General features: G+C 48.1%; 1 protein-coding gene across 4 annotated transcripts in view; it reads right to left on the bottom strand.

Annotated features, from left to right (window-relative positions):
* Positions 1–630: 630 nt before the first annotated feature.
* KIF3C (kinesin family member 3C) overlaps positions 631–24,536 on the bottom strand; it is a 32,639-nt gene continuing 8,733 nt past the window's right edge. Inside the window, exons 2-8 of one of the 4 annotated variants that reach the window (XM_036335136.1) lie at positions 13,010–13,111; positions 12,189–12,311; positions 11,014–11,132; positions 10,448–10,564; positions 3,821–3,929; positions 3,481–3,653; positions 631–3,259 (exon numbers count right to left, since the gene is read on the bottom strand). In XM_036335136.1, the coding sequence (XP_036191029.1) occupies positions 3,166–3,259; positions 3,481–3,653; positions 3,821–3,929; positions 10,448–10,564; positions 11,014–11,132; positions 12,189–12,311; positions 13,010–13,111 (837 nt within the window). In that variant the 3' untranslated portion in view covers positions 631–3,165. Of the gene's footprint in view, positions 3,260–3,480; positions 3,654–3,820; positions 3,930–5,829; positions 6,404–10,447; positions 10,565–11,013; positions 11,133–12,188; positions 12,312–13,009; positions 13,112–24,536 lie in introns of those variants that run through there. The other 3 variants (XM_036335139.1, XM_036335137.1, XM_036335138.1) reach the window with 3 other exon arrangements.

Raw genomic sequence — 24,536 nt, 5'->3', positions numbered from 1 at the left:
ATAAAATGAGCCTAACACAACACCTGGCAAATCCTGCTCAAAAAGCAGAACCCCCCCAGCTGGAACCGTGTCACAGGCAGGGCTGGAGCCTGGTGTGGAGGCAGGGAGCCCCTCCAGGAAAACCGTCATTGCCAAAACAATGGTTCACGGCTGTTGTGCAACAGACCAACCTCGTACTCTCCTGGGAGTCAGGGGCTCTGTGTTTGTTTTCTTAGCAGCAACTACTTTTCATTTCCTATGAGACCTCCATGCTAGAGGAAGCCAATCGCTAGAACCCAAAAGGGAGGGAAAGAGGCCCTGGGAAGAGACCAAAAGGGAAAGGTAGTCTTTATTTTAATCTGACACCCACCATGTGCCAGGTGCATCTATGTGCTTTACCGTACACAAATCATTCGCTGTTTTAGCCTCTCTTGGCTGATAAATGGAGGCGTAGTTGGGGCAGAGCTGTCAAATGCTATTGACAGTTTATCAGGACACCATCTAGGCAGTTCTGAAATCTGCTAATAGTTCAGAATTAACGGGGTGGGGACGCTACCAGAACATGAACAGCTGCTGCCTTGGCTCTGGCACAGACTTCAGCCTGGAGCCTGGGACCTGCCTCTCAGCCGTACTGGGCAGACGGGTCCCCTTTTATTAAGCAGCCAGTCCCCTTTTATTAACTGCAGCTGGGCTCCCTGTGTCATTGAACCCACATTAGGAAAACAAGGGAGAGAGAGATGGGAGAAAATAAAAATGGGAGTAAAAGTAGAAAGAAACAAAGGGAAGAGAAGGCCGGCAACCAACTCGATAACGATACTCATTCCTTTATTATTGACTGTTAAGTTGAACAGGGCTGGGGCCTGCAGGCTGCTGGCAGCACCAGGGTGCAGGTGCATTTCTTGTCATCTAAGCCAAGGAGATAGAGGGCAATGTTTTATATATATATATTTATATATTACATATGTAATATACGGGCCACTGCATCAGCTGTTGTCCTAAATAAAGACCATCGCGACAGACATGGAAATTTGGTCCTAATCAGGGCCCTTACTTTGTCAACCAAATGTCTGATACATCGAGAGAGAGAGAGAGAGAGAGAGAGAGAGAGAGAGAGAGAGAGAGAGAAACAGAGAGGCTGAGATCCAACCACCCCAGTGGCCCTGTTCCCAGCATATCTTACGCCGAGTGTAGAGTATTCCCGGTGGAGTTAAACACACACAAACACGCACACACATACGCACATACACAAAACTGCAGGCAGGAGCTCCTCCTCTGACCACACCTCGGGCCCAGCCCTCAGACCAGGGGCGGTGAACTTGGGCAGATTGTGCTATAAGACTGTGAGGGTCAAGTGACCAGACAATGCAGAGTCAATGTGTCCAAGTGCGAATGGGGTGACACGTGCTGCTTCATCCACAAACGAGAAGGAGGTCACTGGGAAAGGCTGCTCAATGCAGACCCGGAGGCCCCCTGTGCCCAGGCCACCTGGGGGATTTCTACATACAACTCCTGTCCCAGCCTCAGCCGAATCAAGTATTTGAATTCTGAGTCTCAAATAATCTCTTGGGCTCTGATGAAAAAATGTTATATCCTTGATGGACAGGAGCAAATGGCAATTGAGTTTGCCCAACCATCTAGTCCAGAAATTGCAGCAGAGATGGCAGCATATTGATTAAAAAAAAAACCACACAAAACCCATAGTTGGTCCTCAGAGCAGAACTTGAAAAGTGTAAAAAGGGTTAATTTCCTGATGGAAAGAGAATAACCAGGCAAACAGCCCCACCGCCACCTCCCACACACTAAATTTCAGGCAAATCAGTCAATTTTATGATTTTATATAATGACTAAATTCCTCATATTCTAGGAATTGCAGACTCCCATTAATAGGGCATTTTAAAATCCTAAACCATTGGTTTTCTCTCATGATTACCTCTTCAACCCTCCACCAACACACATACTTAAGAAGTCAATGAAAATTAATCTCTTTTCTTTTTTTTGGTAGAAATTTACTTATCACTTGAGATACCTGGAGACATCTTGGGATGTCACAAAAGAAGACGGAGAGCACTTCCTTAGGGACCAATGTGCACAATGCCGAAGATGGGGTTGGTTAGTTTTCCACAAAACAGAGCCCAATGCATGTGACTCAGAAGCAGGGGTAATAGGCCAAGCTGGCAGATCGTGCCGGGTCTCCGTCTCCTGTGCTAAATGAAGGGGGAAGCAACAGGTTCCGATACCTTTGTTTAGCCGGGGGGATACTGACATCGCTCCCTCCACTATGAACTGGGATCCAGGCAGCTACAGGGAAGACATTTGAAGCAGGAAGGAGCAGCATCTCAAAAACAGGGAGTTGGCTTGACCACTTGTTGACCAAAGTTACTTCTCAGAGGGGCACAGACACAAAGGACATGGGAGAAGAGGAGGGACTTCCCTTGGTGACTGTCCACAGTGTCTCCATTACTGTTCCATTTCCTGCAGGTCCGAGGAGGCATCAACTGGTTGGTTCACAACTCCTACCCGAGGCTTGGGAAGGTACGCAGGAAGCAGTCTGGGAAGCCATGGATTCTTGGCAAGCTGAAGAGCATGGGCTGGGAGGGTGAGGTCTTTCAAGTCTTTGAGAAGGAGCCCAAGAAGCTGAACAAGGTTTTCCGAGGCTCAGAAAGTGCTGGCAGCACTGTCAGGCCCTCTCCTGTCCTCAGGGGCACCCAGCATTTTCCCAGTCCCAGAAGGTGCTTAGGAGCTGCTCACCATCAGCATAGGAGGAGATGGAGATTTTGGAGACAGGTAGAAAAAGTCCTCTCTTCTCAGGCACTGGCCACCTTCCCTTCTGGGGAGAATGAACAGGGAGCAGCCTGAGGTCTGACTGGGGGGTGGGGGGGTCTAGAGTCAGCAGAAAAGGAGGCTATGCAGTGACCCCGGCAGGCTCAGGCGCGGGCCTCTCCCCCACATGAACTGAGCTCCATGAATAAATAACATGAATTAAATAAAGGAGGCTGAGAAGAGCAGGCAGAGGCACGGTCTGCCAGAGTCTCACCCCCTCACACATACAAACACGCACATGCGTGTGTGCGCACACACACACACACACACACACACACACACACACACCAAGCGGCAGATGAGATGATCCAGGGTTGGCGGGCCCATCCCAGGCGTCTGTCAGACGGGCAGCCTAACTGAAGGTTGTCACTCATGGTCTAGCACTGTCGCGGGGCGCAGAGCAGCGGAGGCCAGTGAGGCGTGTGCGGTGGAGGGTGGAGGCCGCTGAGGACTCTGGCACCTGCAGGGGGTGGGGACAGTGGGTGAAAGGGGAGGTTGGGAAAGTGCAGGAAAGAGGACAGTGAGGACCGTCCATTCCCTCACCCTATTGCTGTAGAAACTCCTCCCCCACCGCCCCCGTCATCACCCCCCTTCACACCCTCCCGGTAGCCCCGTAGCCCGTGCAGTCTCCCTGCCTCCGACCCTGAGGCCACTGCCCACTCTGGTCAGGGTGGTACTGACCAGGATCTGGATTTTCGAACTTTCGATGTGGAGGGTCTTTCCAGAAAGCTGTCCAACCGCATGAGCCTCTCCATGTGCAGTGCACGGGGATCTTGGTCTTGGTCATGAGAGAATTCCATCTCGAAGACAGTGGGAGGGGACACATCCAACTCCAGAAACATTATGTTTTCAGCCTGTGGTAGGAGCATCATACCAGACATAAGCAGCAGCCCATGACTGTACCTTCAGTAAATACCGGGTGTAGCAAGGGTGATGAGGTAGGTGGAGGCAGCAGAGGCTGTGAGCATCACCTCCCCTGGGCTCTCTCTCCCCTCCCCGCTTCTACTTTCCAGCTTCTTACCCTGTACCTGGGGTGGGACCCCATTGCCATGGCAACCCGAGCATACTGGCTGATAGGCCTCTTGTAGCCCACTGCAGATGTTGGCCGCTTCTTCATTTGGCTGTTATTGCTGTAGGGGAGAGGCTGTATTAGAATGGATTTCCTTCAAACACAAAGGGAAGATGATATTCTGAGGAAGTAAGTATCATTCAGGTAGACAGGAGGCCCTGCAGACTGCAGGTTCTGGAATTTTCTTCTCTTTGCTCTAATGCAACCTCACAACTAAAAGTAGTATAGCATAGAAAAACAAACAAAAGCAGTATAACACAAGGAGGCACATGTTTCTTCACTCTTGTTGCTTCAATTATTTCCCACAGTACCAAGGGTTGCTTGAGGACTGGAATGAAAAAATCAAATTCAATTTTTTTTCAGCTTTCAGATTCATATACTAATTTCACATACTCCACAAAACCCCTGATGACTGGTGGTTCTGCTTCTCATTTTCCTTCATAGGAGTTAGCACAACAAAATGACTAAAAACTCAGGCTTGAAACGCAAGGGTCCAAAAATAGCCAAAACAATCTTGAAAAAGAACAAAGTTGGAGGCCTCACATTTCCCAATTTGAAAGCTTATTACAACGTTATAGTAATCAAGGCTATATGGTACTGGCATGCAGACAGATACATGTATCAATGGAATAGAATGGAGAGCCTAGAAATAAACTGTCATATTTACCATAATTAATTTTCTATACGGGTACCAAGACCACTTAATGGAGAAAGAATAGTCTCATCAATAAATGATACTGGCAAAGAACATATAAACATAGCCATGGACACAGACAACATGTGGTGAGGGACAGACGGAGGGGAAGGTAGGGTCTAGGTAGAGGGGGGTAAAGCGGTGGAGGTGGGGGGGAATAGGGGACATCCGTAATAATGTCAACAATAAAAATAAAACATAATTTTTAAAAAGTGATACTGGGTCCACTGCATTATGCACAGGCAAAAAAAATGAGGTTGGACCCTTACCTTGCACCAAATATAAAAATTAACCCCAAATGGATCATAGACTTAAATGTAAAAATCTAATCTATAAAACTTTTCAAATAAAACACAGTAGTAAATCTTTATGCTCTTAAGTTATGCAATAGTTTCTTACCTATGACATCAAAAGCTCAAGTAACTAATGAAAAAAATAGATAAATAAGACTTTATGAACACTACAAACTTTTTGCTTCAAAGGACAGTAGAAAGAAAGTGAAAAGACAATCTACAAAATGGGGGGAGATATCTGCAAATCATGTATTTGATAAGGAACTTGTATCCAGAATCTATCTATAACTTTTATAAATCAACAACAAAAAAGACACACAACCCAGTTTTAAAATGGACAAAGAAGCTGCAGAGCCATTTACAAATGGCCAGTGAGCACATGAAAAGATGCTCAACATTATTAATTACAGTCAAGCCTCGTTTCTCGAATGTCTCCCATCTCCAACAATTTGGTTCTCGACTGTTCACACAAAAAATGTCTCGGTTGTTGACCCAAACTTCAGTTTTCAACCTGACAAGCCTTTCGTGCTGAACTGAACCAGTGACTTCTGGGTTCCTGGGTTAACGCTCAACCACTGAGCCACACTGGCTTGGGCATATTTTAAGATAACAATATATATATATATGCATATATATATATACATTTTTTAAATATATATTTTTATTGATTTCAGAGAGGAAGGGAGAGGGGGAGAGAGAGAGAGATAGAAACATCAATGATGAGAGAGAATCATTGATCGGTTGCCTCCTACATGCCCCCCACTGGGGACCGAGCCCACAACCCAGGCATGTGCCCTTGACCGGAATCGAACCTGGGACCCCTCAGTCCGCAGGCCAATGCTTTATCCTCTGAGCCAAACCAGCTAGGGCAATGCATATATATTTTTATGTATATATTATCTTGTTGATGGTTATCTAGGTTGATTCCTCCTCCTCCCCCCCCCCCCGCCGCCCCCCATTAAGTACATTAAAACAGTGCTGCTGTGAACATTTCTGTACAGGTATCTTCAAGTACATGTTCAACAGATTCCTGGGGGTAAATACCCAGGAATGGAATGGTCGCATTATAGGGTATGTGCATTTCAACTTTACTAGATATTGCCAAGTTGCCTTTCAAAGTAGTTATTCCGATGAAAGTTTCCATTGCCAACTCATGGTATGTCAGAATTTTCACTTTCAGCAATTTGATGAGTGTGATGTATTGCTTTATTATTAGAAACAAACAGAAAAAGATAGAAAAGAATACAAGAAAGTTATTTTAATTAAAAAAAAAAAAAGAACCCACACAGGTTTTGGAGGAAGAGGGACCGGGGTTTGAATGTTGGTTCTGGGAGCTTTGAGACCTCGGGACGTGGCTTCCTCTCTCTGAGCCTCGGCTATGGCAGCCTGTCCTCCAGCAAGGCTGAGATGAACCAAGATAAACTCCGAGCACGGGACACTGCAAGGACTCTGCACATGGCCCCTGCGATGGTGATTTATCCTCAATGCCACTTGCTAACTTCAAGCAGGGACACAAATGAGCAATGAAAGAAGCCAAAAGGCAGACAGCTAGAAGACAGAAGAGGGGATGAAACAGGCAAGTAATTCACAGGTAGGATGCTTTGTCCTTGAATAGAACAAGCCAGGCAGGAGCCCACGAACAATGCCTGCCGTCTGCAGCGAGAGTGGTAGCATCCTTGTGGTTCATTTTATGAAAGGTAAAAGAAGAGTGCGGGGCCCCACCTGGGGTCCCTGTTGACTCCTCTTTGTGGAGGAGGGCAAGCAAGGATGAGGCTGCAGAAGCCCCACCTCTCGGGCTCTGCTGCGGTGGAGCCCCGGAGGCTGTGCACCCGAGAGACCAGCATCGTGACAGCTTGGAGGGCAGCGGGGAAATTAGTAAAATAACAGCTAAGCATTTATAAGGAGAGCCTACAGATCCCATTTGAATTGGACCACAGCCTCCTGAGGTGCAGACAGGGCAGACACCATGCAGTCTTTGGTGTCCAAGGTCATCCAATTAGGAAGAGACAGGAACTGAACCTTCCCGGATATTCCACGATGCGGTACTGTCTCAGGAGTACACGTGAACCAGCCTGGGGCTGAGGGGCGCCTTGAAGGCTGCAGGCTCTGGGAACAGGACAGAGGACATGGCTGGGCGGGGTGAGCAGAGCAGTGGATCAGTGTGAATTGGCAGCCTGACCCTACAAAGATGCCAGGGCTATTCTGGGTGGCATGCGGGAAGAAGGGGCTGGGGGAGGGGAGTCTGTAATTGGGACACCAAACTCCCCATCTACTCCCTCTTCTGCCCCAGGCCTACTTTCTGTGATTGACCCTCTGCAGTAGGCTAAAGAGCTAAAGTTACAATAGAATTTTGTCAACTGTAAACCATGCGCTACAGACACTGCCCAATATCCAACCCTTAGAAGATAATTTTGTATAAACACAATTAAAAGTAAAGTCTATTATGAGAAATAAAAAATGAAAAGGTCATACTTGAAAAAGTTATTGCTAGAGCTGGTTGAAAAATTGTTGGTGATGAAGGAAGGCACCTCACCTGAAGATGTTGTGTATCAACCAGTAACCACATAGAGATAATGGTGGAAAAATAAAAGACAGACTTCCAAAATAAGCTGATATGAGCATGTTTCAAGAGTTGCCTGACAGCCCTAGCCGGTTTGGCTCAGTGGATAGAGCATCGGCCTGCAGACTGAATGTCTGGGTTTAATTCCGGTCAAGGGCACATGCGGGTTGAGGGCTTGATCCCCAGTAGGGGGCGTGCAGGAGGCAGCTGATTATGGATATTTCTATCTCTCTATCCCTCTCCCTAAAATCAACAAAAACAGGGTTTTTTAAAATTAAATAAAATATATCCCTTCTCAGTTATAGATTATAGAAGACTAAAGAAGCATGACAAACGCAATGCACCATCTCAGGTGTGTGGATTGGGGGAGGAGGAGGAAAAGGCCATAAAGGACATTATTGTGGTACTGGCTAAAACTGAACATTGTTTATATAATAGTATTGTGTTGATATAAAATTTCCTAAGTGTGATCATTGTATTGTGGTTATGTAAGACAATGTCCTCATTTTTAGGAAATACAAGTGATGGGCTAGGACATCCGCCACTTAATCTCAAAGGGTTGGGGTGGTGGGGTGAAGGAGTTATTAATAAAACAAGAGGTGGCAAAATATTAATTGGTGAATTTTCATGAGGGTATATGGGAATTCTTTGTATTATTCTTACAATTCTTATTTTTCAAAATAAAAAGTTTAAAAAACACATCCCTTCCTCAGGTTCTCTCTCATCCCATATTTAGCCAACACAAAGAAATGCCTCCATCTGCAAAGTTGAAACTGAAGTTTTCTAAGCACAAGATAACCCTAGAGCAGAAGCTTCACTAGCATTTCCTTCCAGCAGAGGGCGCTGGAGTAGTAGTTTTTGCGCCCGGCTTCTTTGTTGGTAGCCTTACCTGGAAGCTTTGAAAAAAAAAAAAAAATTGTCCTGGGATCCACCCAAGGCCCTTTAAATCAGGCTCTTTAGCTTACAGGTGATTCTAGCTTCAGCCAGGGTGGAGAATGTCTGCATTAGATGCTGTACTACTGTGGGTCTCTACCGGGATTGGAAAGGTAGATTTTAAGTGCAAAATGACACGATTGAGAAGTCTTCTACTCATGAACTTGCCCCTTACAAACCTGTGTAGTGTCACCTTGGGGAGGATCAGCCTCTCAGAAAGTAGTCAGATGAAGCGGCATCTGATGCTCCAGTGAGAAGCTACAGACCTGCACAGCTAGCTTCCCAACCCTGCTTAGGGGAGACTCCCGCCCTCTCTGGGCATTAATATTTGTGGACAGAGAGAGCAAAGAATCTCTGGGCAAGTGCACTGGTATTTGGCCTCCTAAATACCTCTATGTGCATCAGTGAGTCTACAGGACTAACACACAATCAAGGTGTCAGCAGGATTGGTTTCTTCTAGCAGCTCCAGGGTGGAGTCTGTTCCTTGCCAATGCCAACCTCTAGAGCAGCGGTTCTCAACTTGTGGGTCGTGACCCCTTTGGCGGTCGAACGACCCTTTCACAGGGGTCACCTAAGACCATCCTGCATATCAGATTCATAACATTACGATTCATAGCAGTAGCAACGAAAATAATTTTATGGTTGGGTCACAACATGAGGAACTGTATTTAAAGGGCCAGAAGGTTGCCCTAACTGGTTTGGCTCAGTGGATAGAACGTCGGCCTGCGGACTGAAGGGTCCCAGGTTCGATTCCAGTCAAGGGCCTGTACCTTGGTTGCGGGCACATCCCCAGTAGGTGGTGTGCAGGAGGCAGCTGATCCATGTTTCTCTCTCATCGATGTTTCTAACTCTCTATCCCTCTCCCTTCCTCTCTGTAAAATATCAATAAAATATATTTTAAAAAAATAAAGGGCCAGAAGGTTGAGAACCACTGCTCTAGAGGCTATGGGCATTCCTCGGAAATCTTTGCCTCACAACTACGTCACTGTCGTCTCTTGTTTCTGTTGTCACATCTCTTACTTCTAGCGTCTCATCTTCCTCTGCCTTCCTTTTTTAAGGACACTTGTGATTACAGTTAAGGTCCACCTGGATAACACAGGATACTCCTCCTCAAGCCCCTTAATTTCATCAGACCTGCAAAGTCTCTTTTGCCAGATAAGGTAATTTTTCACAGGTTCCAAGGACCTACAGAGCAGAAGCCTCACTAGCATTTCTTTGGAGGCCATTACTCAGTGTTCCACAACGGTAATTTAAAGATTCTGCATATCCTTTTTTAGTTAATAGTGTAGTAATTTATTTAATGTGAAATTTGTAATCAATTGTATGAACTTGCAATTTGTAGTAATTTGTTTAATGTGTCCATCACTAAGTTTAATATATAAATTGAATGAAAATATATACTAATTTAAAAATAAACCTTCAATACACACAGATTTTCAATGAAGGGACAGTGGTCCAGCTGAGTGAGGCAGTTACTCTGTTGGATTTGACTATCCGGCCTTGTTCTTCATGGCTACCAGCAGAGGGAGCTGCACACCCACCCAGTGGACTCAAATACCTAAGGGCTAGGATGTGGAAACAGGTGGAAATGCTGAATCATGGAGCTGAGTGAAGCTATAAAGACTGGGTCCCACCTCTATCATTTCCTGATCTAGTTACTTCCCTGTATTTCCCACCGGACTTGTGTGCTGACTGAGTTGGATTTACCTGCTGTCTGCAGAGTCTCCCATTGTGCCCAACACACAGGAAGGTAAATATTAACTATTGCTGCTGCTCTTGGCACCAGACAAATGAAAATTCATCAGACTGGCCAAATGTTAGCATTCACTGGGATTGCCAAGAGGCTGAGATGCTCTTCCGCCCCCCCTATCCCCCCTTCAGGAATTTTCTGCATCCCAGGCCAAGGAGACATTTTTGTGGGGGGTGGGGGGACACCCTTCCTTCATGAAGACCCCTACATCAGGTCCTGGAAAATCCATCCTCCATCTGAATCATCCTCTTTGCTCTCCAATCTATAGAAACCTGTCTCCCCACAGGCCCCTGGCCACCTCCACCCTGGCCCCAGTCCCGAGGCCCAGACGACTGGGTGAGAGACTCACACGCCGGCTGGCACGAGTGGCTGGAACTTCCACTGCTCCTCCTCACAGTCCAGGAAGAGCCGGTTCATGATCTTGTTCTTCTCCTCAGGGGGGATGAAGTTTTCAATAATTAGGTACCTGGGAACAGAAAGGAGGTAGGGATGGGAATTGGGGAGAGGGACCCCACACATATCTGTGAAGTTGAAGGATCAGAATTAAGAAGCAAAGAGGCAGAAGGAAGGGACACAGGCGGAAAAACTACAATGTTGAGGGAGGGGAAATAGCAGGCCTTGAACAACACTTCTAACGCAAAGAGTGTCGATTCAGGGCCAAAGGGGCTCCTTCTGGCCAGCACCCAGCCTGCACTTTGGGGGAGTTCATCAAATGCAGGCTGAGGAGGGAAGGAGGTAGAAGAAACTCCAGAACCTGGGCCTCTCCCTCATCCCTCCGGCACGTTATTCCTAAGACACATGGACTCATGGGTGACAGGCGGAATGAGGCCTTCAGGAAGGAGAAGATCCTGTCGGGAGAAGCTCGGGGCCCACGGGCTGGCTGTGGACCAGGAATGGGAAGAGGAGGGAGCCTACTTGAGCTTGAGCTCCCGGGTCTGCTCATTCTGCGCCTCCTCCAGGTCCTGCCGCACACGGATGTACTCGTCATGCTGGTCCTGGATCTCCGCCTTCACCGCCTGCAGCTTGGCGTAGAGCTGGGTGGGGACAGGTGCAGCTCAGAGGCCACCCGGGCTCAGGGTCCCAGGCTCAGCACAGGATGAGGCCAGGGCCAGGTCTGGATCTCCCTCTGGCGGCTCCACCGCCAGTCAGGACAGGGGATCCAAAGGCTGCCCTGTCCCTCCTGCATGCTGGCCTGTTACCTGCTCTCTCTCAGCTGCTGTCAGCAGCATGGAATGTTCAAACTGGAAGGGACTCTGGGGACCTTTTGGCTCAACACCCTCTTGCTATAGGTGAGGAAACTCATGCGCAGACTTGCTCAAGGTCACAAAACTAGTTAATAGAAGAGCCAGAATCAGGGCCTAAGTCCAGGGCTTAGGCAGTGGAGGGGGTCTAAGCCAGTTTGGAAGGTGAAGCACCCCACTCCTCCCTCTCCAGGGGTTCTCAGAAGTGGGGGTGCGGAGGGCAGCACTGACCCCGCTGCCCCACTCGCAGCCATGGAGGGTGTGTCCCTGGAAACTGCCAGGGACTGGGCCGCTGCCTGGCCTGCTCTGGGGCAGCCACATCGGCAACCCTACGAGCTCTCCAGGTTCTTACTAGAATCCAGGCTGAGACCTGCAGCTTCCTACCCTCGACCCTCATCTCATCACACACGTTTTCCCGGCATTGCCTTTGCAGGGTTCTGGTGATGATATTCTCATCCCTTCACATGCCCTTGAGGGCCCTGTGTTTCCTTCTTGGAGCTCCCCCAGGCTCACCACTCCCCTGGTCCTGCTCCAGGCCCAGCTATCCAAACTGTGACTCACTGGTGACACTGTAAAAGGGGAAGTAACCCAGGACCATGAGGACAATCACCCTGGAGACCAGAAATGACGGTGTTCCCAGCCCATCAGGCCTAGCCTGACCCAGGAGAAACAGCTCTGTTCCACCCTAACACCAACCCCTGCCTTCTCCGCTCCTCACCCCCAGCAGCCCAGGCAATGTCACTGGGTTCAGCAGTTCAAGCAAAGTGGGGAGAGGACCTAAAAGATATACTCTTTGGACAGGTGACTGTCCCTCACACCCCCAGACCCCGTCCTGCTGTGGCATCTCACCTTCTTGAGTTTCTTGGTTTTGACCTCCACCTCCTGTTGCAGGGATGTGTAGGTGCCCCGGAGCTCCATGGTCTCCTCATCTCGGAGCATCATCTCCTGCTGCATCTCCCGCTCGCGGCGTTTCTAGGCCAGTGCAGGGCATAGGGGCTCAGAGCAGCAGCACATACCAGGGAAGGTCAAGGGAGCTCAGGGACAGGCTCACTCTGCCTCCCGTGGGACATGGCTTCCCTATGGCCCCAGCTGCCAGGAGGGAGAAGGGAGAGTAGCATGGCCCTCATCCATGGCTCCCACCCCAACCTCAGTGGAGCCTCTCCTCTCTGAACCTTCTTCTCAGCTCCTATTGCCATGCCTTTCCTAGGCACTGCCCCTGGGGATGGAGACCCAGCCCTCGTCACTGGCACATTCCAGAGGTGTCAACCACTTACACAGATGTCTGCATACGGGCTTCCCAGCCACCTCACCATCTCCCCACCTAGTGTTACAGTTGACTGGTAAGAGCAACAAATTGTGGTTCGTGATGATTCAGGACATAGCCATACACTTGGCCAAGGACTCGCACCTTGTGGAAGGCCCAGGAATGAGTACCAGGTGCTGTGGAGGCTGACATGGTGGAGAGCCACCACTTTCTCTCACCCACCAGCTAGCAGTGCCCCTGCCAGAGACAGGCCCTCGGCTGGAGGACCCATGGGATCCAGGGCAGCTTGTCTTAGGTTCTCGGCACTGGTCCACATATCCTGAGTCAAGGATGGCTTACTGCCCCATGCCCCTCAGACATGACCTCAAGGCCATGTGCCCCCAGGGACCTGAAGCCCCAGCCCTACCTGCTCGGCAATCTCCTGCCTCTTCAGTTCCAACATCTTTTGCTGCTCGTTTGTGTGATCCATGATGTTCCTGCCCCCGATGAGCAGCTTGCTCTCCATGGCCTGGGGATACAGACGGGGATAGAGACAGGCTTTTTAAAGGGGCACAGGATCCCCAGGCTGAGAGGTTCTGCTTCCCTGCTCTCTGTGGTCCTTTCAAGAAGGGACACAAGATGTGTCCCAATGGGGCCTCCAACAAGAAGGAAGCGTTTTCCTCCAGCTTCTTGGGCCCCAGCACAAGGCGACCATTGTTGGCAGGACCATTGGGTGAGAAAAGGAGAGGGAATCCCTCAGGGGACATAGGGCACCTGATCTGTTTGCTTTGGATCCAGATGGAAGGTGGTTCACAGGCCTGGGGTGGGGGGGTGCAGATGGCAACCTAATCCTGGCGATCAGCACCCAGCTGGTGCTCAGGAGGGGGAGCTCAGAAGATAGTCACTGGGAGGCCCAGCTTTTTGGATGACTGTCTCCCGATGCAGGAAGAGGGATCTCAACACAGGCAACGGAAGAGCCTAGTTGTAGGCGGACATGGAAAGCAGAAGAAAAGCCAAAGGCAGAAGACTCTGTAATACTAAGGGGCACATGGGGCCCCGGAGACACAAAGCTTTGGAGATGGCCAGACAGACGGGGTTCTACCCACTAACTGCAAAGCCTTGGCCAAGTTACCCGCTTCAGTTCTCACATCTAACATCAGCACCGACTATGACCAGGATGGCTGCCAAACATGCTAGGGGCTGAACTAGACCCTTAACAGACATTATCTCTGTCCTTACCCCGAGAGAGGTAGTATTCCTTTCTCTGTTTTTAAATTTTTAAAAATTTATTTTAGAGAGAGAGGAAGGGAAAGAGAGGGGGAGGGAGGGAAAGAGAGAGAAAGAGGAAGAGAGAAAAACATCAATTGGCTGCCTCCTGCACATCCCCCCTGGGGATCGAGCCCACAACTAGGGCATGTGCCCTGACCAGGAATCGAACCGGTGACCTTTTGGTGCGTGGATGAGCCACACTGGCCAGGGCTACTCTCCCTCTTTAACAAAGAAAGAAATTGAGGGGAACTAGCCTCAGGGCAGGCAGGTAGTTAACAAACCCGCCACCCCCCATCTTCCCACCACCACCACCCACCCCCACTCCCAGTCTCACTGTGGAAGCTCCTAGCCCAGTGCTTGGCACAGACATTCCATGGGTGCCTGCTTACTCTGAAGCTTAAATGGTAACAGATTTGTGTGAGCTGTGTAAATTGTGACTACATGAAATGCATTTTCTTTTTTTTTTAATATTTATTTCAGAGAGAAAGGGAAAGGGAGAGAGAGATAGAAACATCAATGATGAGAGAGAATCATTGATAGGCTGCCTTCTGCATGCCCCACACTGGGGATCAAGCCCGCAACCCGGGCATGTGCCCTTGACTGGAATTGAACCTGGGACTCTTCAGTCTGCAGGCTGACACTCTATCCACTGAGCCAAATCGGCTAGGGCTACATGAAATGCATTTTCACTGTTGCTAGTCAGAGGTGCTGCCCCAGGGCACTCCAGCTGTCCTCTGACTTCATCCCAGGCTTCCTGGAAGGTTGAAATCACCTTGAGCCACCAGGAAACATTGGCTGTCTCCCCACTGGAATTTTTCCCAGTGGAGCCAGCTGAGCTGCCTGAGCAGTGGGTGCTGTCAGAAGGGGACCCCTATGCCACCTATGAGACCCCATCCACTGGGGACAGAGCAAGGCAGGGGTTAAGGGTGCATTGGGGAGGTCAGAGGTTGAACTATGTGAAGGTGCCAGAGGACACTGAGCAAAGTTGGGTCAGTTAGAGCAGCCCCATGCAGCCGTGAGGCCAAGGAGAGAGCTGCTGCAGGGAAAGGCGCCCTCCAGTGGCTGCCTGTCCTCGCTACCACACCACAGCCACCTGCTGCACTTGAACCTTCCCAGGCCCTGCTTGTGGTTAATGTCTCACCATACACCCCACCATAATCACAGGCCTGAACTCATCCTAGACTTCCCTTTCACTCAAGGTGGGCGAGCAACTCCTTACATTCTGTGTCCTAGGCACCTTGTCTACCTCACCCGAGTGAGTGCCTGCCCCGCATCTCACACACCTCCCAATATCGGCCAGTCCTCAAATCCCATCAGGTCTGTCTTCTTGGTGTGGCCCACACCATTCTATTCTTTTCAGCCTCGTGATAGCTGCCGACTTCACTGTGATCCTCAGGACTCAGGTGGACCACTGCCATGAGCGAGTCACTGCCTCAGTTTCCCCTTCCATCCATCTCCACATGACACTCAGAGGAGCCACAGAAACACAAGCCTGAGCGTGCCTCTCCTCTGCTGCAAACTCATGCACTTCTTACGGGACAGACACCCAAGTGACAGGCCAGTGGGCTGGCCTAGCCTCCCAGTCTCCTCTTACCGCTTACTCCCCGCCCCCACGGTGAGCTCTGTACTCCTCCAGCTCCCAGGATGTGCTGAGCCTTTCCACCACGCTGCTCTCTCTTCCCACGCCACGTCCACCCGGAAAACCGCTACTTCTGCAAAGACGCAGCTTGAGCATCTTGGGACTTTCCTCTGATTCCCTCCAATCTGCACATTCCCTCCTCCGGCCTCCTCAATAACCAGGACACCTTCCTGCTGTTCTGACGTCACATCCCACTATTGGTTTACATCCTGCTCTCCTGAGAGCTGCTTCAGGGCAGGAATCATGTCTCATCGATCTCGGTGTCAGGCTTAGCACAGGGCTGGGCACAGAGTAAGTGCCCAATCAATGTTTGATGAACGGAAAGGAAGCCGTGGGGTTGCTCCAGAGGGCGGTTCCAGGTCCTTTCTCTGGGCTCTCTCATCCCAGCTTCAACAGACCAATCCACACTCACTGCTGCAGGGCCAAAGGGCAGAGCAGCAGGGGCTGGGCCTCTTGGGCACCTGTAGGAGGGACTGGCTGTGTGTGAGGAGGGAGAAGGAGAGAAGGCACGAGGAAGCCACCTAGTGCTGTGGGCCATGGATGACGGGTCCCTCCAACTACCGGGGAAGGGAGTCTCGAGGGACCCCCACATTCTGGGACGTACTTGGCCACTCCAGCCCGGAGTCCTTGCACTTCCTTTGGCATTGTATTTAACTGCAGTGTTCTTCAGTCTTTGCTAGCTAATAAAAAGATACTAGTTCTCAGACTTGGTTACGTATTAGAATATGGTTACATATGAAAGCTGAGGCGCTTTTAAAATTGCCAGTGCCAGGCCCACCGCATTATCCCGGTCCCTTCCACTCACAGCTGTGAGAACGAGGACAGGGGCTCTAGCGAAGACCCAACAACAGTAGCTGCCCTGTTGTTTCCTGCCTGATTTAAAGACTGGGCACTGGAGTGGAGAGTGGGAAGCACAGGACAAGCAACCAGGAGGAAGAAACCCATTATTTTCTTTGTACCTACTACGTGCCGGGTTTATCACATCACATCACATCACATCACCTCACATCACATCACATCACATCACCTCACATCAGATCCCCCTTTAAGCAGTGGGTCTCAAACTTCCATGTATATTAGAATCATCTTTGAAAAAACCCAGTGCCCAGGCTACACCCCACTGCCAGTTAAACTGGAATGGGGGAGAGAGGGCAGGGGGTGAGGTCCAAGCACTGGTGGTTTTGAAAGGTTCCCAGGTGATTTCACGGCGCAGTTGAATTTGAGAATCAATGCTTTTTGAAGTCTCCTGAATCAGCATTACTTGGGAGCTTGTTAAAATGCAGAATCTCAGGTCCTACCAGACCCAGTGAATAAAAAAACTGCATTGTAACGAGATCCCAGGTGACTTTAAGGGGCATATTATTAGCACCGTCATTTTTCCAATGAAAACGCAGAGAGGTTAAGTAATCCATCCCAGGTCACATCATGGACATTAAATATAAATGGAGAATCCAGACCCAGCTTGGCCTGGCTCCAAAGCCCATGTTCTTTCTACTGCAGACATTGTGTTGAGTGCTCCAGGAAGCAGAACCTGCTCAAAGAAAAGCAAATTGTGTCCAGCAAGAGAAAATCATATCTGACTAATCCCCAAGGTCATTACCATTCGTGGGGGAAGCCAGTGGCCAGAATTTTAGAGGTTAAAATGCTCCTGGCAAGGTTCTTCATCAGAGGTTATTCAAAGTTACATGGTGGGTGAGGAGATGGAGAAAGGGAAATGTTTTCTCATAACTGAAAGGTGGATTAACTAAAGGAAACAAATACATGGGCGTCCCTCGAGATGGAAAAGTGTTCAAACGTTAAATGTTGGGGGGACTGATCTCCGTTGGAAAGCGTGCACTGGTGAAATGAAATGCCCAGCTTCACAGATGCTCCCACATCCTTCCTGGGGGTAGCGCACAAGGGAATCTCTAGGCTGGGTGAGCCGACTATAAAATGGCAGATAAGCTTCAATGATAGTTTTACAGTTTGGGAAAAAGTACTTCTAGCCCTACTCATTAAAGGGTAGCTATGAGCAATCAGTTATAAGCCAGAAAGGGGAGGGGGGGGCAGGGGAGTAGAGAATTGATCTCTATTGTTCCCAGAAGGCATTGGCTTAATATGCTGCCACAGCTAAAAAAGCCAACCGCATCTGGCCAGCCACCATCCTGAAGGCTTTTTAGAAACAAAACAACAAGCATTCTATCCAAATATAAAACCACGACGAAGCTGAATCTGGAGTACTGTGCACAGTTCCCTCCCTGTATCTCCGGGGACACGAAGGCAAGAGATCCAGAGGAAGGCGGCTAAAACCATTCAGAGAAGGGCTATTCTAAGAGACTTTAAAAAATAGGACTCTACTCTGCAAAGACAAAGGAAGGTTAGAGGATAAGCCTGGAAACCATACAATCAAGAAAGGTGTGAAAAGCAAAGAGCCAGACCTTTCCAATCTGTCCTGGTACACAGAGTCAGAGCTTACACCTTGAGTTTTTAGGAGAAACAAAGGGAAGTTCTACTGTTTACGGGTGATACATTTATGGAATCTGGCATCTCAGGAGCATGAAATCAAATACTTAACAGTTTATGCCCAGCCAGTGTGGCTCAGTGGTTGAGCGTCAACCTGTGAACCAAGAGGTTACGGTTCCATTCCTGGTCAGGGCACTTGCTGGGTTATGGGCTCAGTCCCCAGTGTGGGTTGTGCAGGAGGCAGCCGGTCAATGATTCTCTCTCATCATTGATGTTTCTATCTTTCTCTCCCTCTCTCTCTCTGAAATCAATAAAAAAATATTTTTAAAAATAGAATAAATACTTAACAGTTTATTAAGGAATTCTGGGGACATATTTTTAACCTTTTATTGTCTTCCTCTCCTTTCAGAAAAAAAAGCACTAACATAAAAATAACCAGAGAAATAATATGAGAAAATACTTCACATTTTTCTCACCAAAGCTAATCAGCTTTGGTTATATCCCTGTTTTTATCAAATTTTCCATATGCACACATCATTTTTTCATGGCATAAATACAAGCTTATGTCCTGCTATTTCCACTTTATCAAATATTTCAAGCATTGTCTGTTACTTCCATAATGCTGATGATTGTAAATTTAATGATTGCATAATATTTAGAGTGGATAATTTATAATATATCTAATTAACACCCATTATAAGATTATTATTGGTTGTTTACAATGTGTGCAATAAACATCCTTGTCCATATAATTTGCTGCCTTTTTAGGTGACTTTCTTAGAAGGAAATTTCAGGGGTGGGTAAAGGGTTACAAATAATTTGGGTATCTTAGAACATACTGTCAAGTTACCTTTCTAATGGTTCATACCATTTAAACTACTGCCAGCAATAGTAATGGAACCACTTTCATTAGAATATCATATGCATGAGTTCTTATTATTTTTTAATTGTCTATAATAAGAGATATAAAATTGAGCCTCCCTACTTACTTTATACTCCTATACCTTAGAGGCCTTATATCCCCTTTTACAAGATACACTTTTATGCTTTTGGGGGGTGATTTTTAAGTGAGGAGGTAGATCTCTGACTCAAAACAATTGTTTATTTAACCACTTTTCTACCTAACCACACCTAGTACCACGCTCTCCTCATTCAACACTCTGCCTGACAATGCCCAAATTGGTTCAAGAACTAGGTAACCAACCCATTTGGACATTATGAGCCAGAATTTGAGCTGCTAATCAGGCCTGGAATTTGATGCATAAGCCAAGACTACGACGCCCCCATCCCCATGACAAGATTCCCAGGATTGGGTTCTGTGTTGGTTCTTGCTCATCCACCTTGGTTATGGACCTCTTCTTTAGGACCTCTCCTTCTGGCTGAGCCTGGGCTCCATCAAGAGAATTCCTGGACGATGCCTGACTGCCCATTATCACCCCATTCTGTTTGTTCACTGCCCCAGTGTTTCTCTGCCTGCTCTGCCAGAACCCAGCACAGACGTGGTCTGAATGACAACTGAATCTGCCTTATCGGTTACTCGCCAAACCTTGCCCACTTGCCCAGCCCACACTATCAGCCAAGCCTGCCCGACAGAACCTGTATTGTGCTAGAAGAGGGGGTGGGCCCTGGCATGAAATCTGTGGGTGGGCCTCCATCCAGGTGCAAGGTCTCAGCCCCCTCCCTCTCCTCAGTCTCAATTCATGCCGTCTGCTTCACCCCCACGCTCTGAAATATGTCATGCATGAGCTTCAATTCTTTGCTTAGAAACAGGCTTTTTTTTCTTGCTTTTGTTTGTTATTTTCCCCATTTCTCTGAGGATACCAGTGGCCACCTTCTCCTTTTCCTCAGAGATCCCTATCCTTAACTATCACCTACGGAGAGCAGGGAGGGACAGGATGCCTCCAGTGCCTAGGCCCACTTCAGGCTGGGGGTAGTAAGCAGAAAGGCAGGCAATATGGGCTTCCTAGTCCCAGGAAAGGTTCTCTGGAGCTCTGAGCTGCCCGAGTTTCTGCCTTTGTGATCTCTTGGACAAAGGAGTACCGGTGGGTGAAGCCTGTGGACAGAACTGGGTTTAGTCCGGCTGGTTCTAAATACATCCAGTGTAGCTAAGAGGTCAGCAGAGGCAGTGGGGGCAGGAAAGGCAGGTTGGGAGTTCCAGGCACCATGGTCTGGCTCTGGAGAGAGGGATACAAATCACATGCTAACTAGCTGACCTCAGGGAATCATCAACCCTAAACGCTTTGGCTTTACAGGTAAAGAAACTGAGGGCCAGAGATGGAGTACTCTAAGCCCACAGTTCATAATCAAGGAATCTTTAAGTGTATTTGCTCCTATATTGACTATGCACTTTCCAGATAATCTCCCAATCTGATCTAAGTCTTTAAAAAAAATTATTGATTTCAGAGAGGGAGAGAGAGATAAACATCAATGATGAGAGAGAATCAGTGATGGGCTGCCTTTGACATGCACCGTATCGGGGATTGAGCCTGTAACCCAGGTAGGTGTCCTGCCCAAGAATCGAACCATGACCTCCTGGGTCATAGGTCGATGCTCAACCACTGAGCCAAATCCTGATCCCAGGTATTAGAGGCAGGTCAGGTGCTATGGCAGTTAACTGCCAAGATCACCAGAGGAACCATGTTCGCTTGCACACATAGCTTGGGATATTCAGAGGCTCACCTTTTCCTGTTCCAGAAGCACCTGGAGTATAAAACCAGAAGGCGGAGAAAGGAGGCCACAGCACTCGGTAAGTGCTGATCTGGAAAGCCAGAATGGAGACAGCCAGGCCCAGCCAGCCACTCTTCCGAGAAGATACCATCAAGTATAATTTACAAGGACAGAGAAGCCGAAGGGGCTCTTCCCTGCCACTGCCGGCTAATCTGTGACATTTTGCAGGAGCCAGGAATCTCAGATACAAGTTGCCATGTGCCTGCAGCTGGGCTAGGTCCTTTTTACATTAATCATCAAAGTAACCTTATGAGATAACGAATATGATCCCCATTCGACATAAGAGAAAACGCAGGCTCAGACAGGTGAAGTGACTTGCACAAGGTTATGGTGCCAGTAATTGGCAGAAGTGATATTTGAACACCAGCCTCCTAATTCTAAGTCCAGTGTCCTTCCCCGTCTTTCACAGCTTTCTCCCAGGTTCAGGCAGGAAGGCACCTTGGAGAGAAGCCACATTTGGTATTTGCACCTCTGTCAACTCGGGAACCAGCAGAAAAGCTCAGAGCACCTTTACTTCCTCTTCCAGGCAGGGTGCTGAGAATGCTTCTGCATTTGTGAGGCTCTGAGATGAGTAGGTTAGAGTTTTTAGCTAGGAGCTTGGGGGGAGGCTGTAATTAGCATCCCTAAGAGAAGCTCAAACCTGGAATGCTCATGGGAAGGGCCACCTCACAAGTTCCAGGGTAAAATGGCATAAAGAGTGCTGGGAGCCCGGCCGGCGTGGCTCAGTGGTTGAGCATTGGCCTATGATGGTTCGATTCCTGGTCAGGGTACATGCCTGGGTTGGGGGCGCGATCCCCACTGTGGGGCGTGCAAGAGGCAGCCAATCAATGATTCTCTCTCATCACTGATCTCTCTCTCTCTCACTCTCTCTCTCTCTTCCTCTCTGAAATCAATAATAATAATAATAATAATAATAATAATAATAATATATTTTTAAAAGACTGCTGCGAACGACAGCCTGGGTCCTTGTCACACTCTGCCACCCTGTTTGCTAAGGCATCGGGCACTGGGCTTCAGTTTTCTCATCTGTAATATGGGGAGAATTCCCACTACCTTGCAGGCTTTGGGTGAAAATGGTGAGTTGGGTAGTTGTTGTGAAAGCACTTGGTAAATGATAAAGCAATCAAACATCAGTGGTTATTTGCTGTTTCAGTATCTAATGGACATTTACCCACCACTCATCACAAAGAGTGAAACAAAAAAATTCGCACAACAGTCTCTTAGGAAACAGTTATCCCCATCAGCACAGGCTCTTTCTCCTTTGGCGGCTTCCTGGTTGTCAATCTTGAGAAGCCAGCAAGAAGGGAAGAAGAAATGAAAGAGAAAATGGTGAAGGGAAGAAGAGTGCTATTTTCAGTGATTCTCTGTCCTGGGATTGGACACAAATCAGGAGTCTCATCAAGAAGCAAAGGACAGTTAGAGATCAGGAAACATATGGGCTGGAGAGTGAGGTGAGCTGGACTCTACTCCAGCCTCATACTGGACAGGCAGGGGATGGATGCCCAGAGTGCCTCAGTTCACCTTGAAGAAAAGCAGGGAGAAAAAAGCCAGCCCATCTACTTCAGTCCTGACCTTCATCTTTCTCCCCTAATTCCCGCCTTTGTGGTATTCTACAAGGTTTCTCTTCAGCACCAGGGATGCAAATCCAGCCAGACAGTAGAATGCTACAGTGTCAGAAGTGGGTGAGACCTAAGGATGCATAAAGTACAGGCTCAGCGTTTTACAGGCCCAAAGGGCTTCGTGGGTAGTCCCACATCATGCAGCCTCCAGCTGCCAGACGGTGCTCGGTCATTCCTCCAGCCCCCACTGCCCCCCATTCAGGCGGATCTCTAATCCTGGGCTCCTGACCCACTGCTTCCAAGGCGAATCAGCAAATGGTGCAGAAAGCAAGGGAACATCTACTGACTACTTTTTACAGTCCCTGGAAGGGGACTGACTTGTCTAAGATCACCAGATTACCAATAACTGGGTATCATTGAGTATTATTATCAACCCTGGATTTCCCTCAATTATGCATTACCTTTAAATCTTCCAATCAGGTGTGAACACATTTGTTTTTATACGTTTTCTCCCTTCAAAAATTTAGATTGGTTTTTGTTTAGTTAGCAAAGTAATATATGCTTACTATAAAAAAAAATAAAAGTATAAAGTAAAAAATAAAAGTATCCCTTCCTATTAAAATCCTTAGAGATAATTGCTATTAGTGAGTTATTGTGATTCTTTCTAAAAACTTTATTTTATTATTATTTGTTTATAAATATATTTTTATTGATTTCAGAGAGAGGAAGGAAGAGGGTGAGATAGAAATACCAATGATGAGAGAGAATTGTCGATTGGCTGCCTCCTGCATGCCTCCTATTGGAGATCGAGCCTGTGCCCTAACCCAAGAATTGAACCATGACCTCCTGGTTCATAGGTCGAAGCTCAACCACTGAGCAACACCAGGAACTTTAATTTAAAACCAAAGTTAACTATATCTACTGATTTATGTTCTTGGCCATGGCTACTCCAAAAGATTTGTTGATTATAGGAATGAATGGTGCTCAGCTGAGGTCAGGGGCCAGGGGTTTCCATCACACAAAAAGGCAGATGAGTTAAGCATCTCAGCAGACAAGAGCTCCCAGGGAGATCTGGCTTAAATCCTTCTTTTCTGAGTTCATAGTACACTGTGGAGGTTAAGAACATGGGCTTTGGACATAGGCTTATATTCTGGCCCTAACACTTCCTAGGCATGTGACTATGGGTTGTTTCTTCCTTAATGTGCCTCAGTGTCCTCATTTGTCACATGGAGATTAAAATAGTACTACTTCTGATGGTACTATTGTGAGGATTGAATAAAACAATGCACATAATAGAGCAGAGTGCTTGGCATTAAGCGTGCACTAAAGAAATGGTAGCTACCATTATTCTTGTTGTGATTATTTTTCTGCTGGCGCACCTCGAGGAGAAAGACTGAATTACCTAGCGCTATAGAAACAATTCAACTCAGGGCCTGGTACTCCTTCTGGTGAGTACATCTGGGGGAAAAAGGAGACAACTCAAAAGTAACACTTTAGTCTAACTAGGAGTTAATGACCAGAAATGTCTCTGGATATTAAAAATTCTAGATACACCAAACCACAAGGGCAGGTGCCCTACAGGCTATGAGTATAGAGATCTGTCTTGCATGGCCTGCAGGGCTGAAGGACCCGTGGGAAGAAGACCATTCTCTTATCCACTCAGACCAGCCACCTGGTTCAGCCACGCTCAGAAGTGCTCCAGACTGGCCAGCCGCAGCAGGCTGGCAGGGATGCCCTTCTCTAGCTGAATTCCGGGCCCTTCCTCCTAGTCCTCAGTGCACAATGAGAGCACTATCACAGCCACTTCATCCAATCTAGCACTATCCGGGGCTGAAAAAATGACTCAGGGCAATATGAGAATACGCTCATCCAGCCAACACACATCAACAGAAACCCAACACTTGACCAAAAGGCCTGCTGAGCCTCCACGTAACTTGAAGCCCAGAACCTCTATGGAAATGTATTAGTTTTATATACCTCCTGCTGGTCAAATCGTGACAAAATGCCCCAGCTTATGACAATTCTATTAACTGATCACACCGCCAGGGGGGAGAAGGAGTATAAGTCGCTGCTTCCATCAACGCCAAGAGGCCATGACTCTGATGCCAGACACAGCTTGGAGCACTGGTCACTTATTATCATGAGGCTTCTCTCAAGGGTCATGGCTGACTCCGATTGGGTGGGGCTGCACACAATCCCTGCTCACCCAGCCCCATAAACCTCAGTGTCTAGTATGGGGCTGGCGTCCTTGGGGACATATGGATGGAACCAGACCAGCTTTGGAAAATTAGATGCTCCCTATATTATTGGGGGGTCTC

This window comes from Myotis myotis, unplaced genomic scaffold (genome assembly GCF_014108235.1).
Source record: "Myotis myotis isolate mMyoMyo1 unplaced genomic scaffold, mMyoMyo1.p scaffold_m19_p_14, whole genome shotgun sequence".
In the NCBI taxonomy this organism is placed as follows: Eukaryota; Metazoa; Chordata; class Mammalia; order Chiroptera; family Vespertilionidae; genus Myotis; species Myotis myotis.
This window is presented reverse-complemented; position numbering and strand designations above follow the sequence as displayed.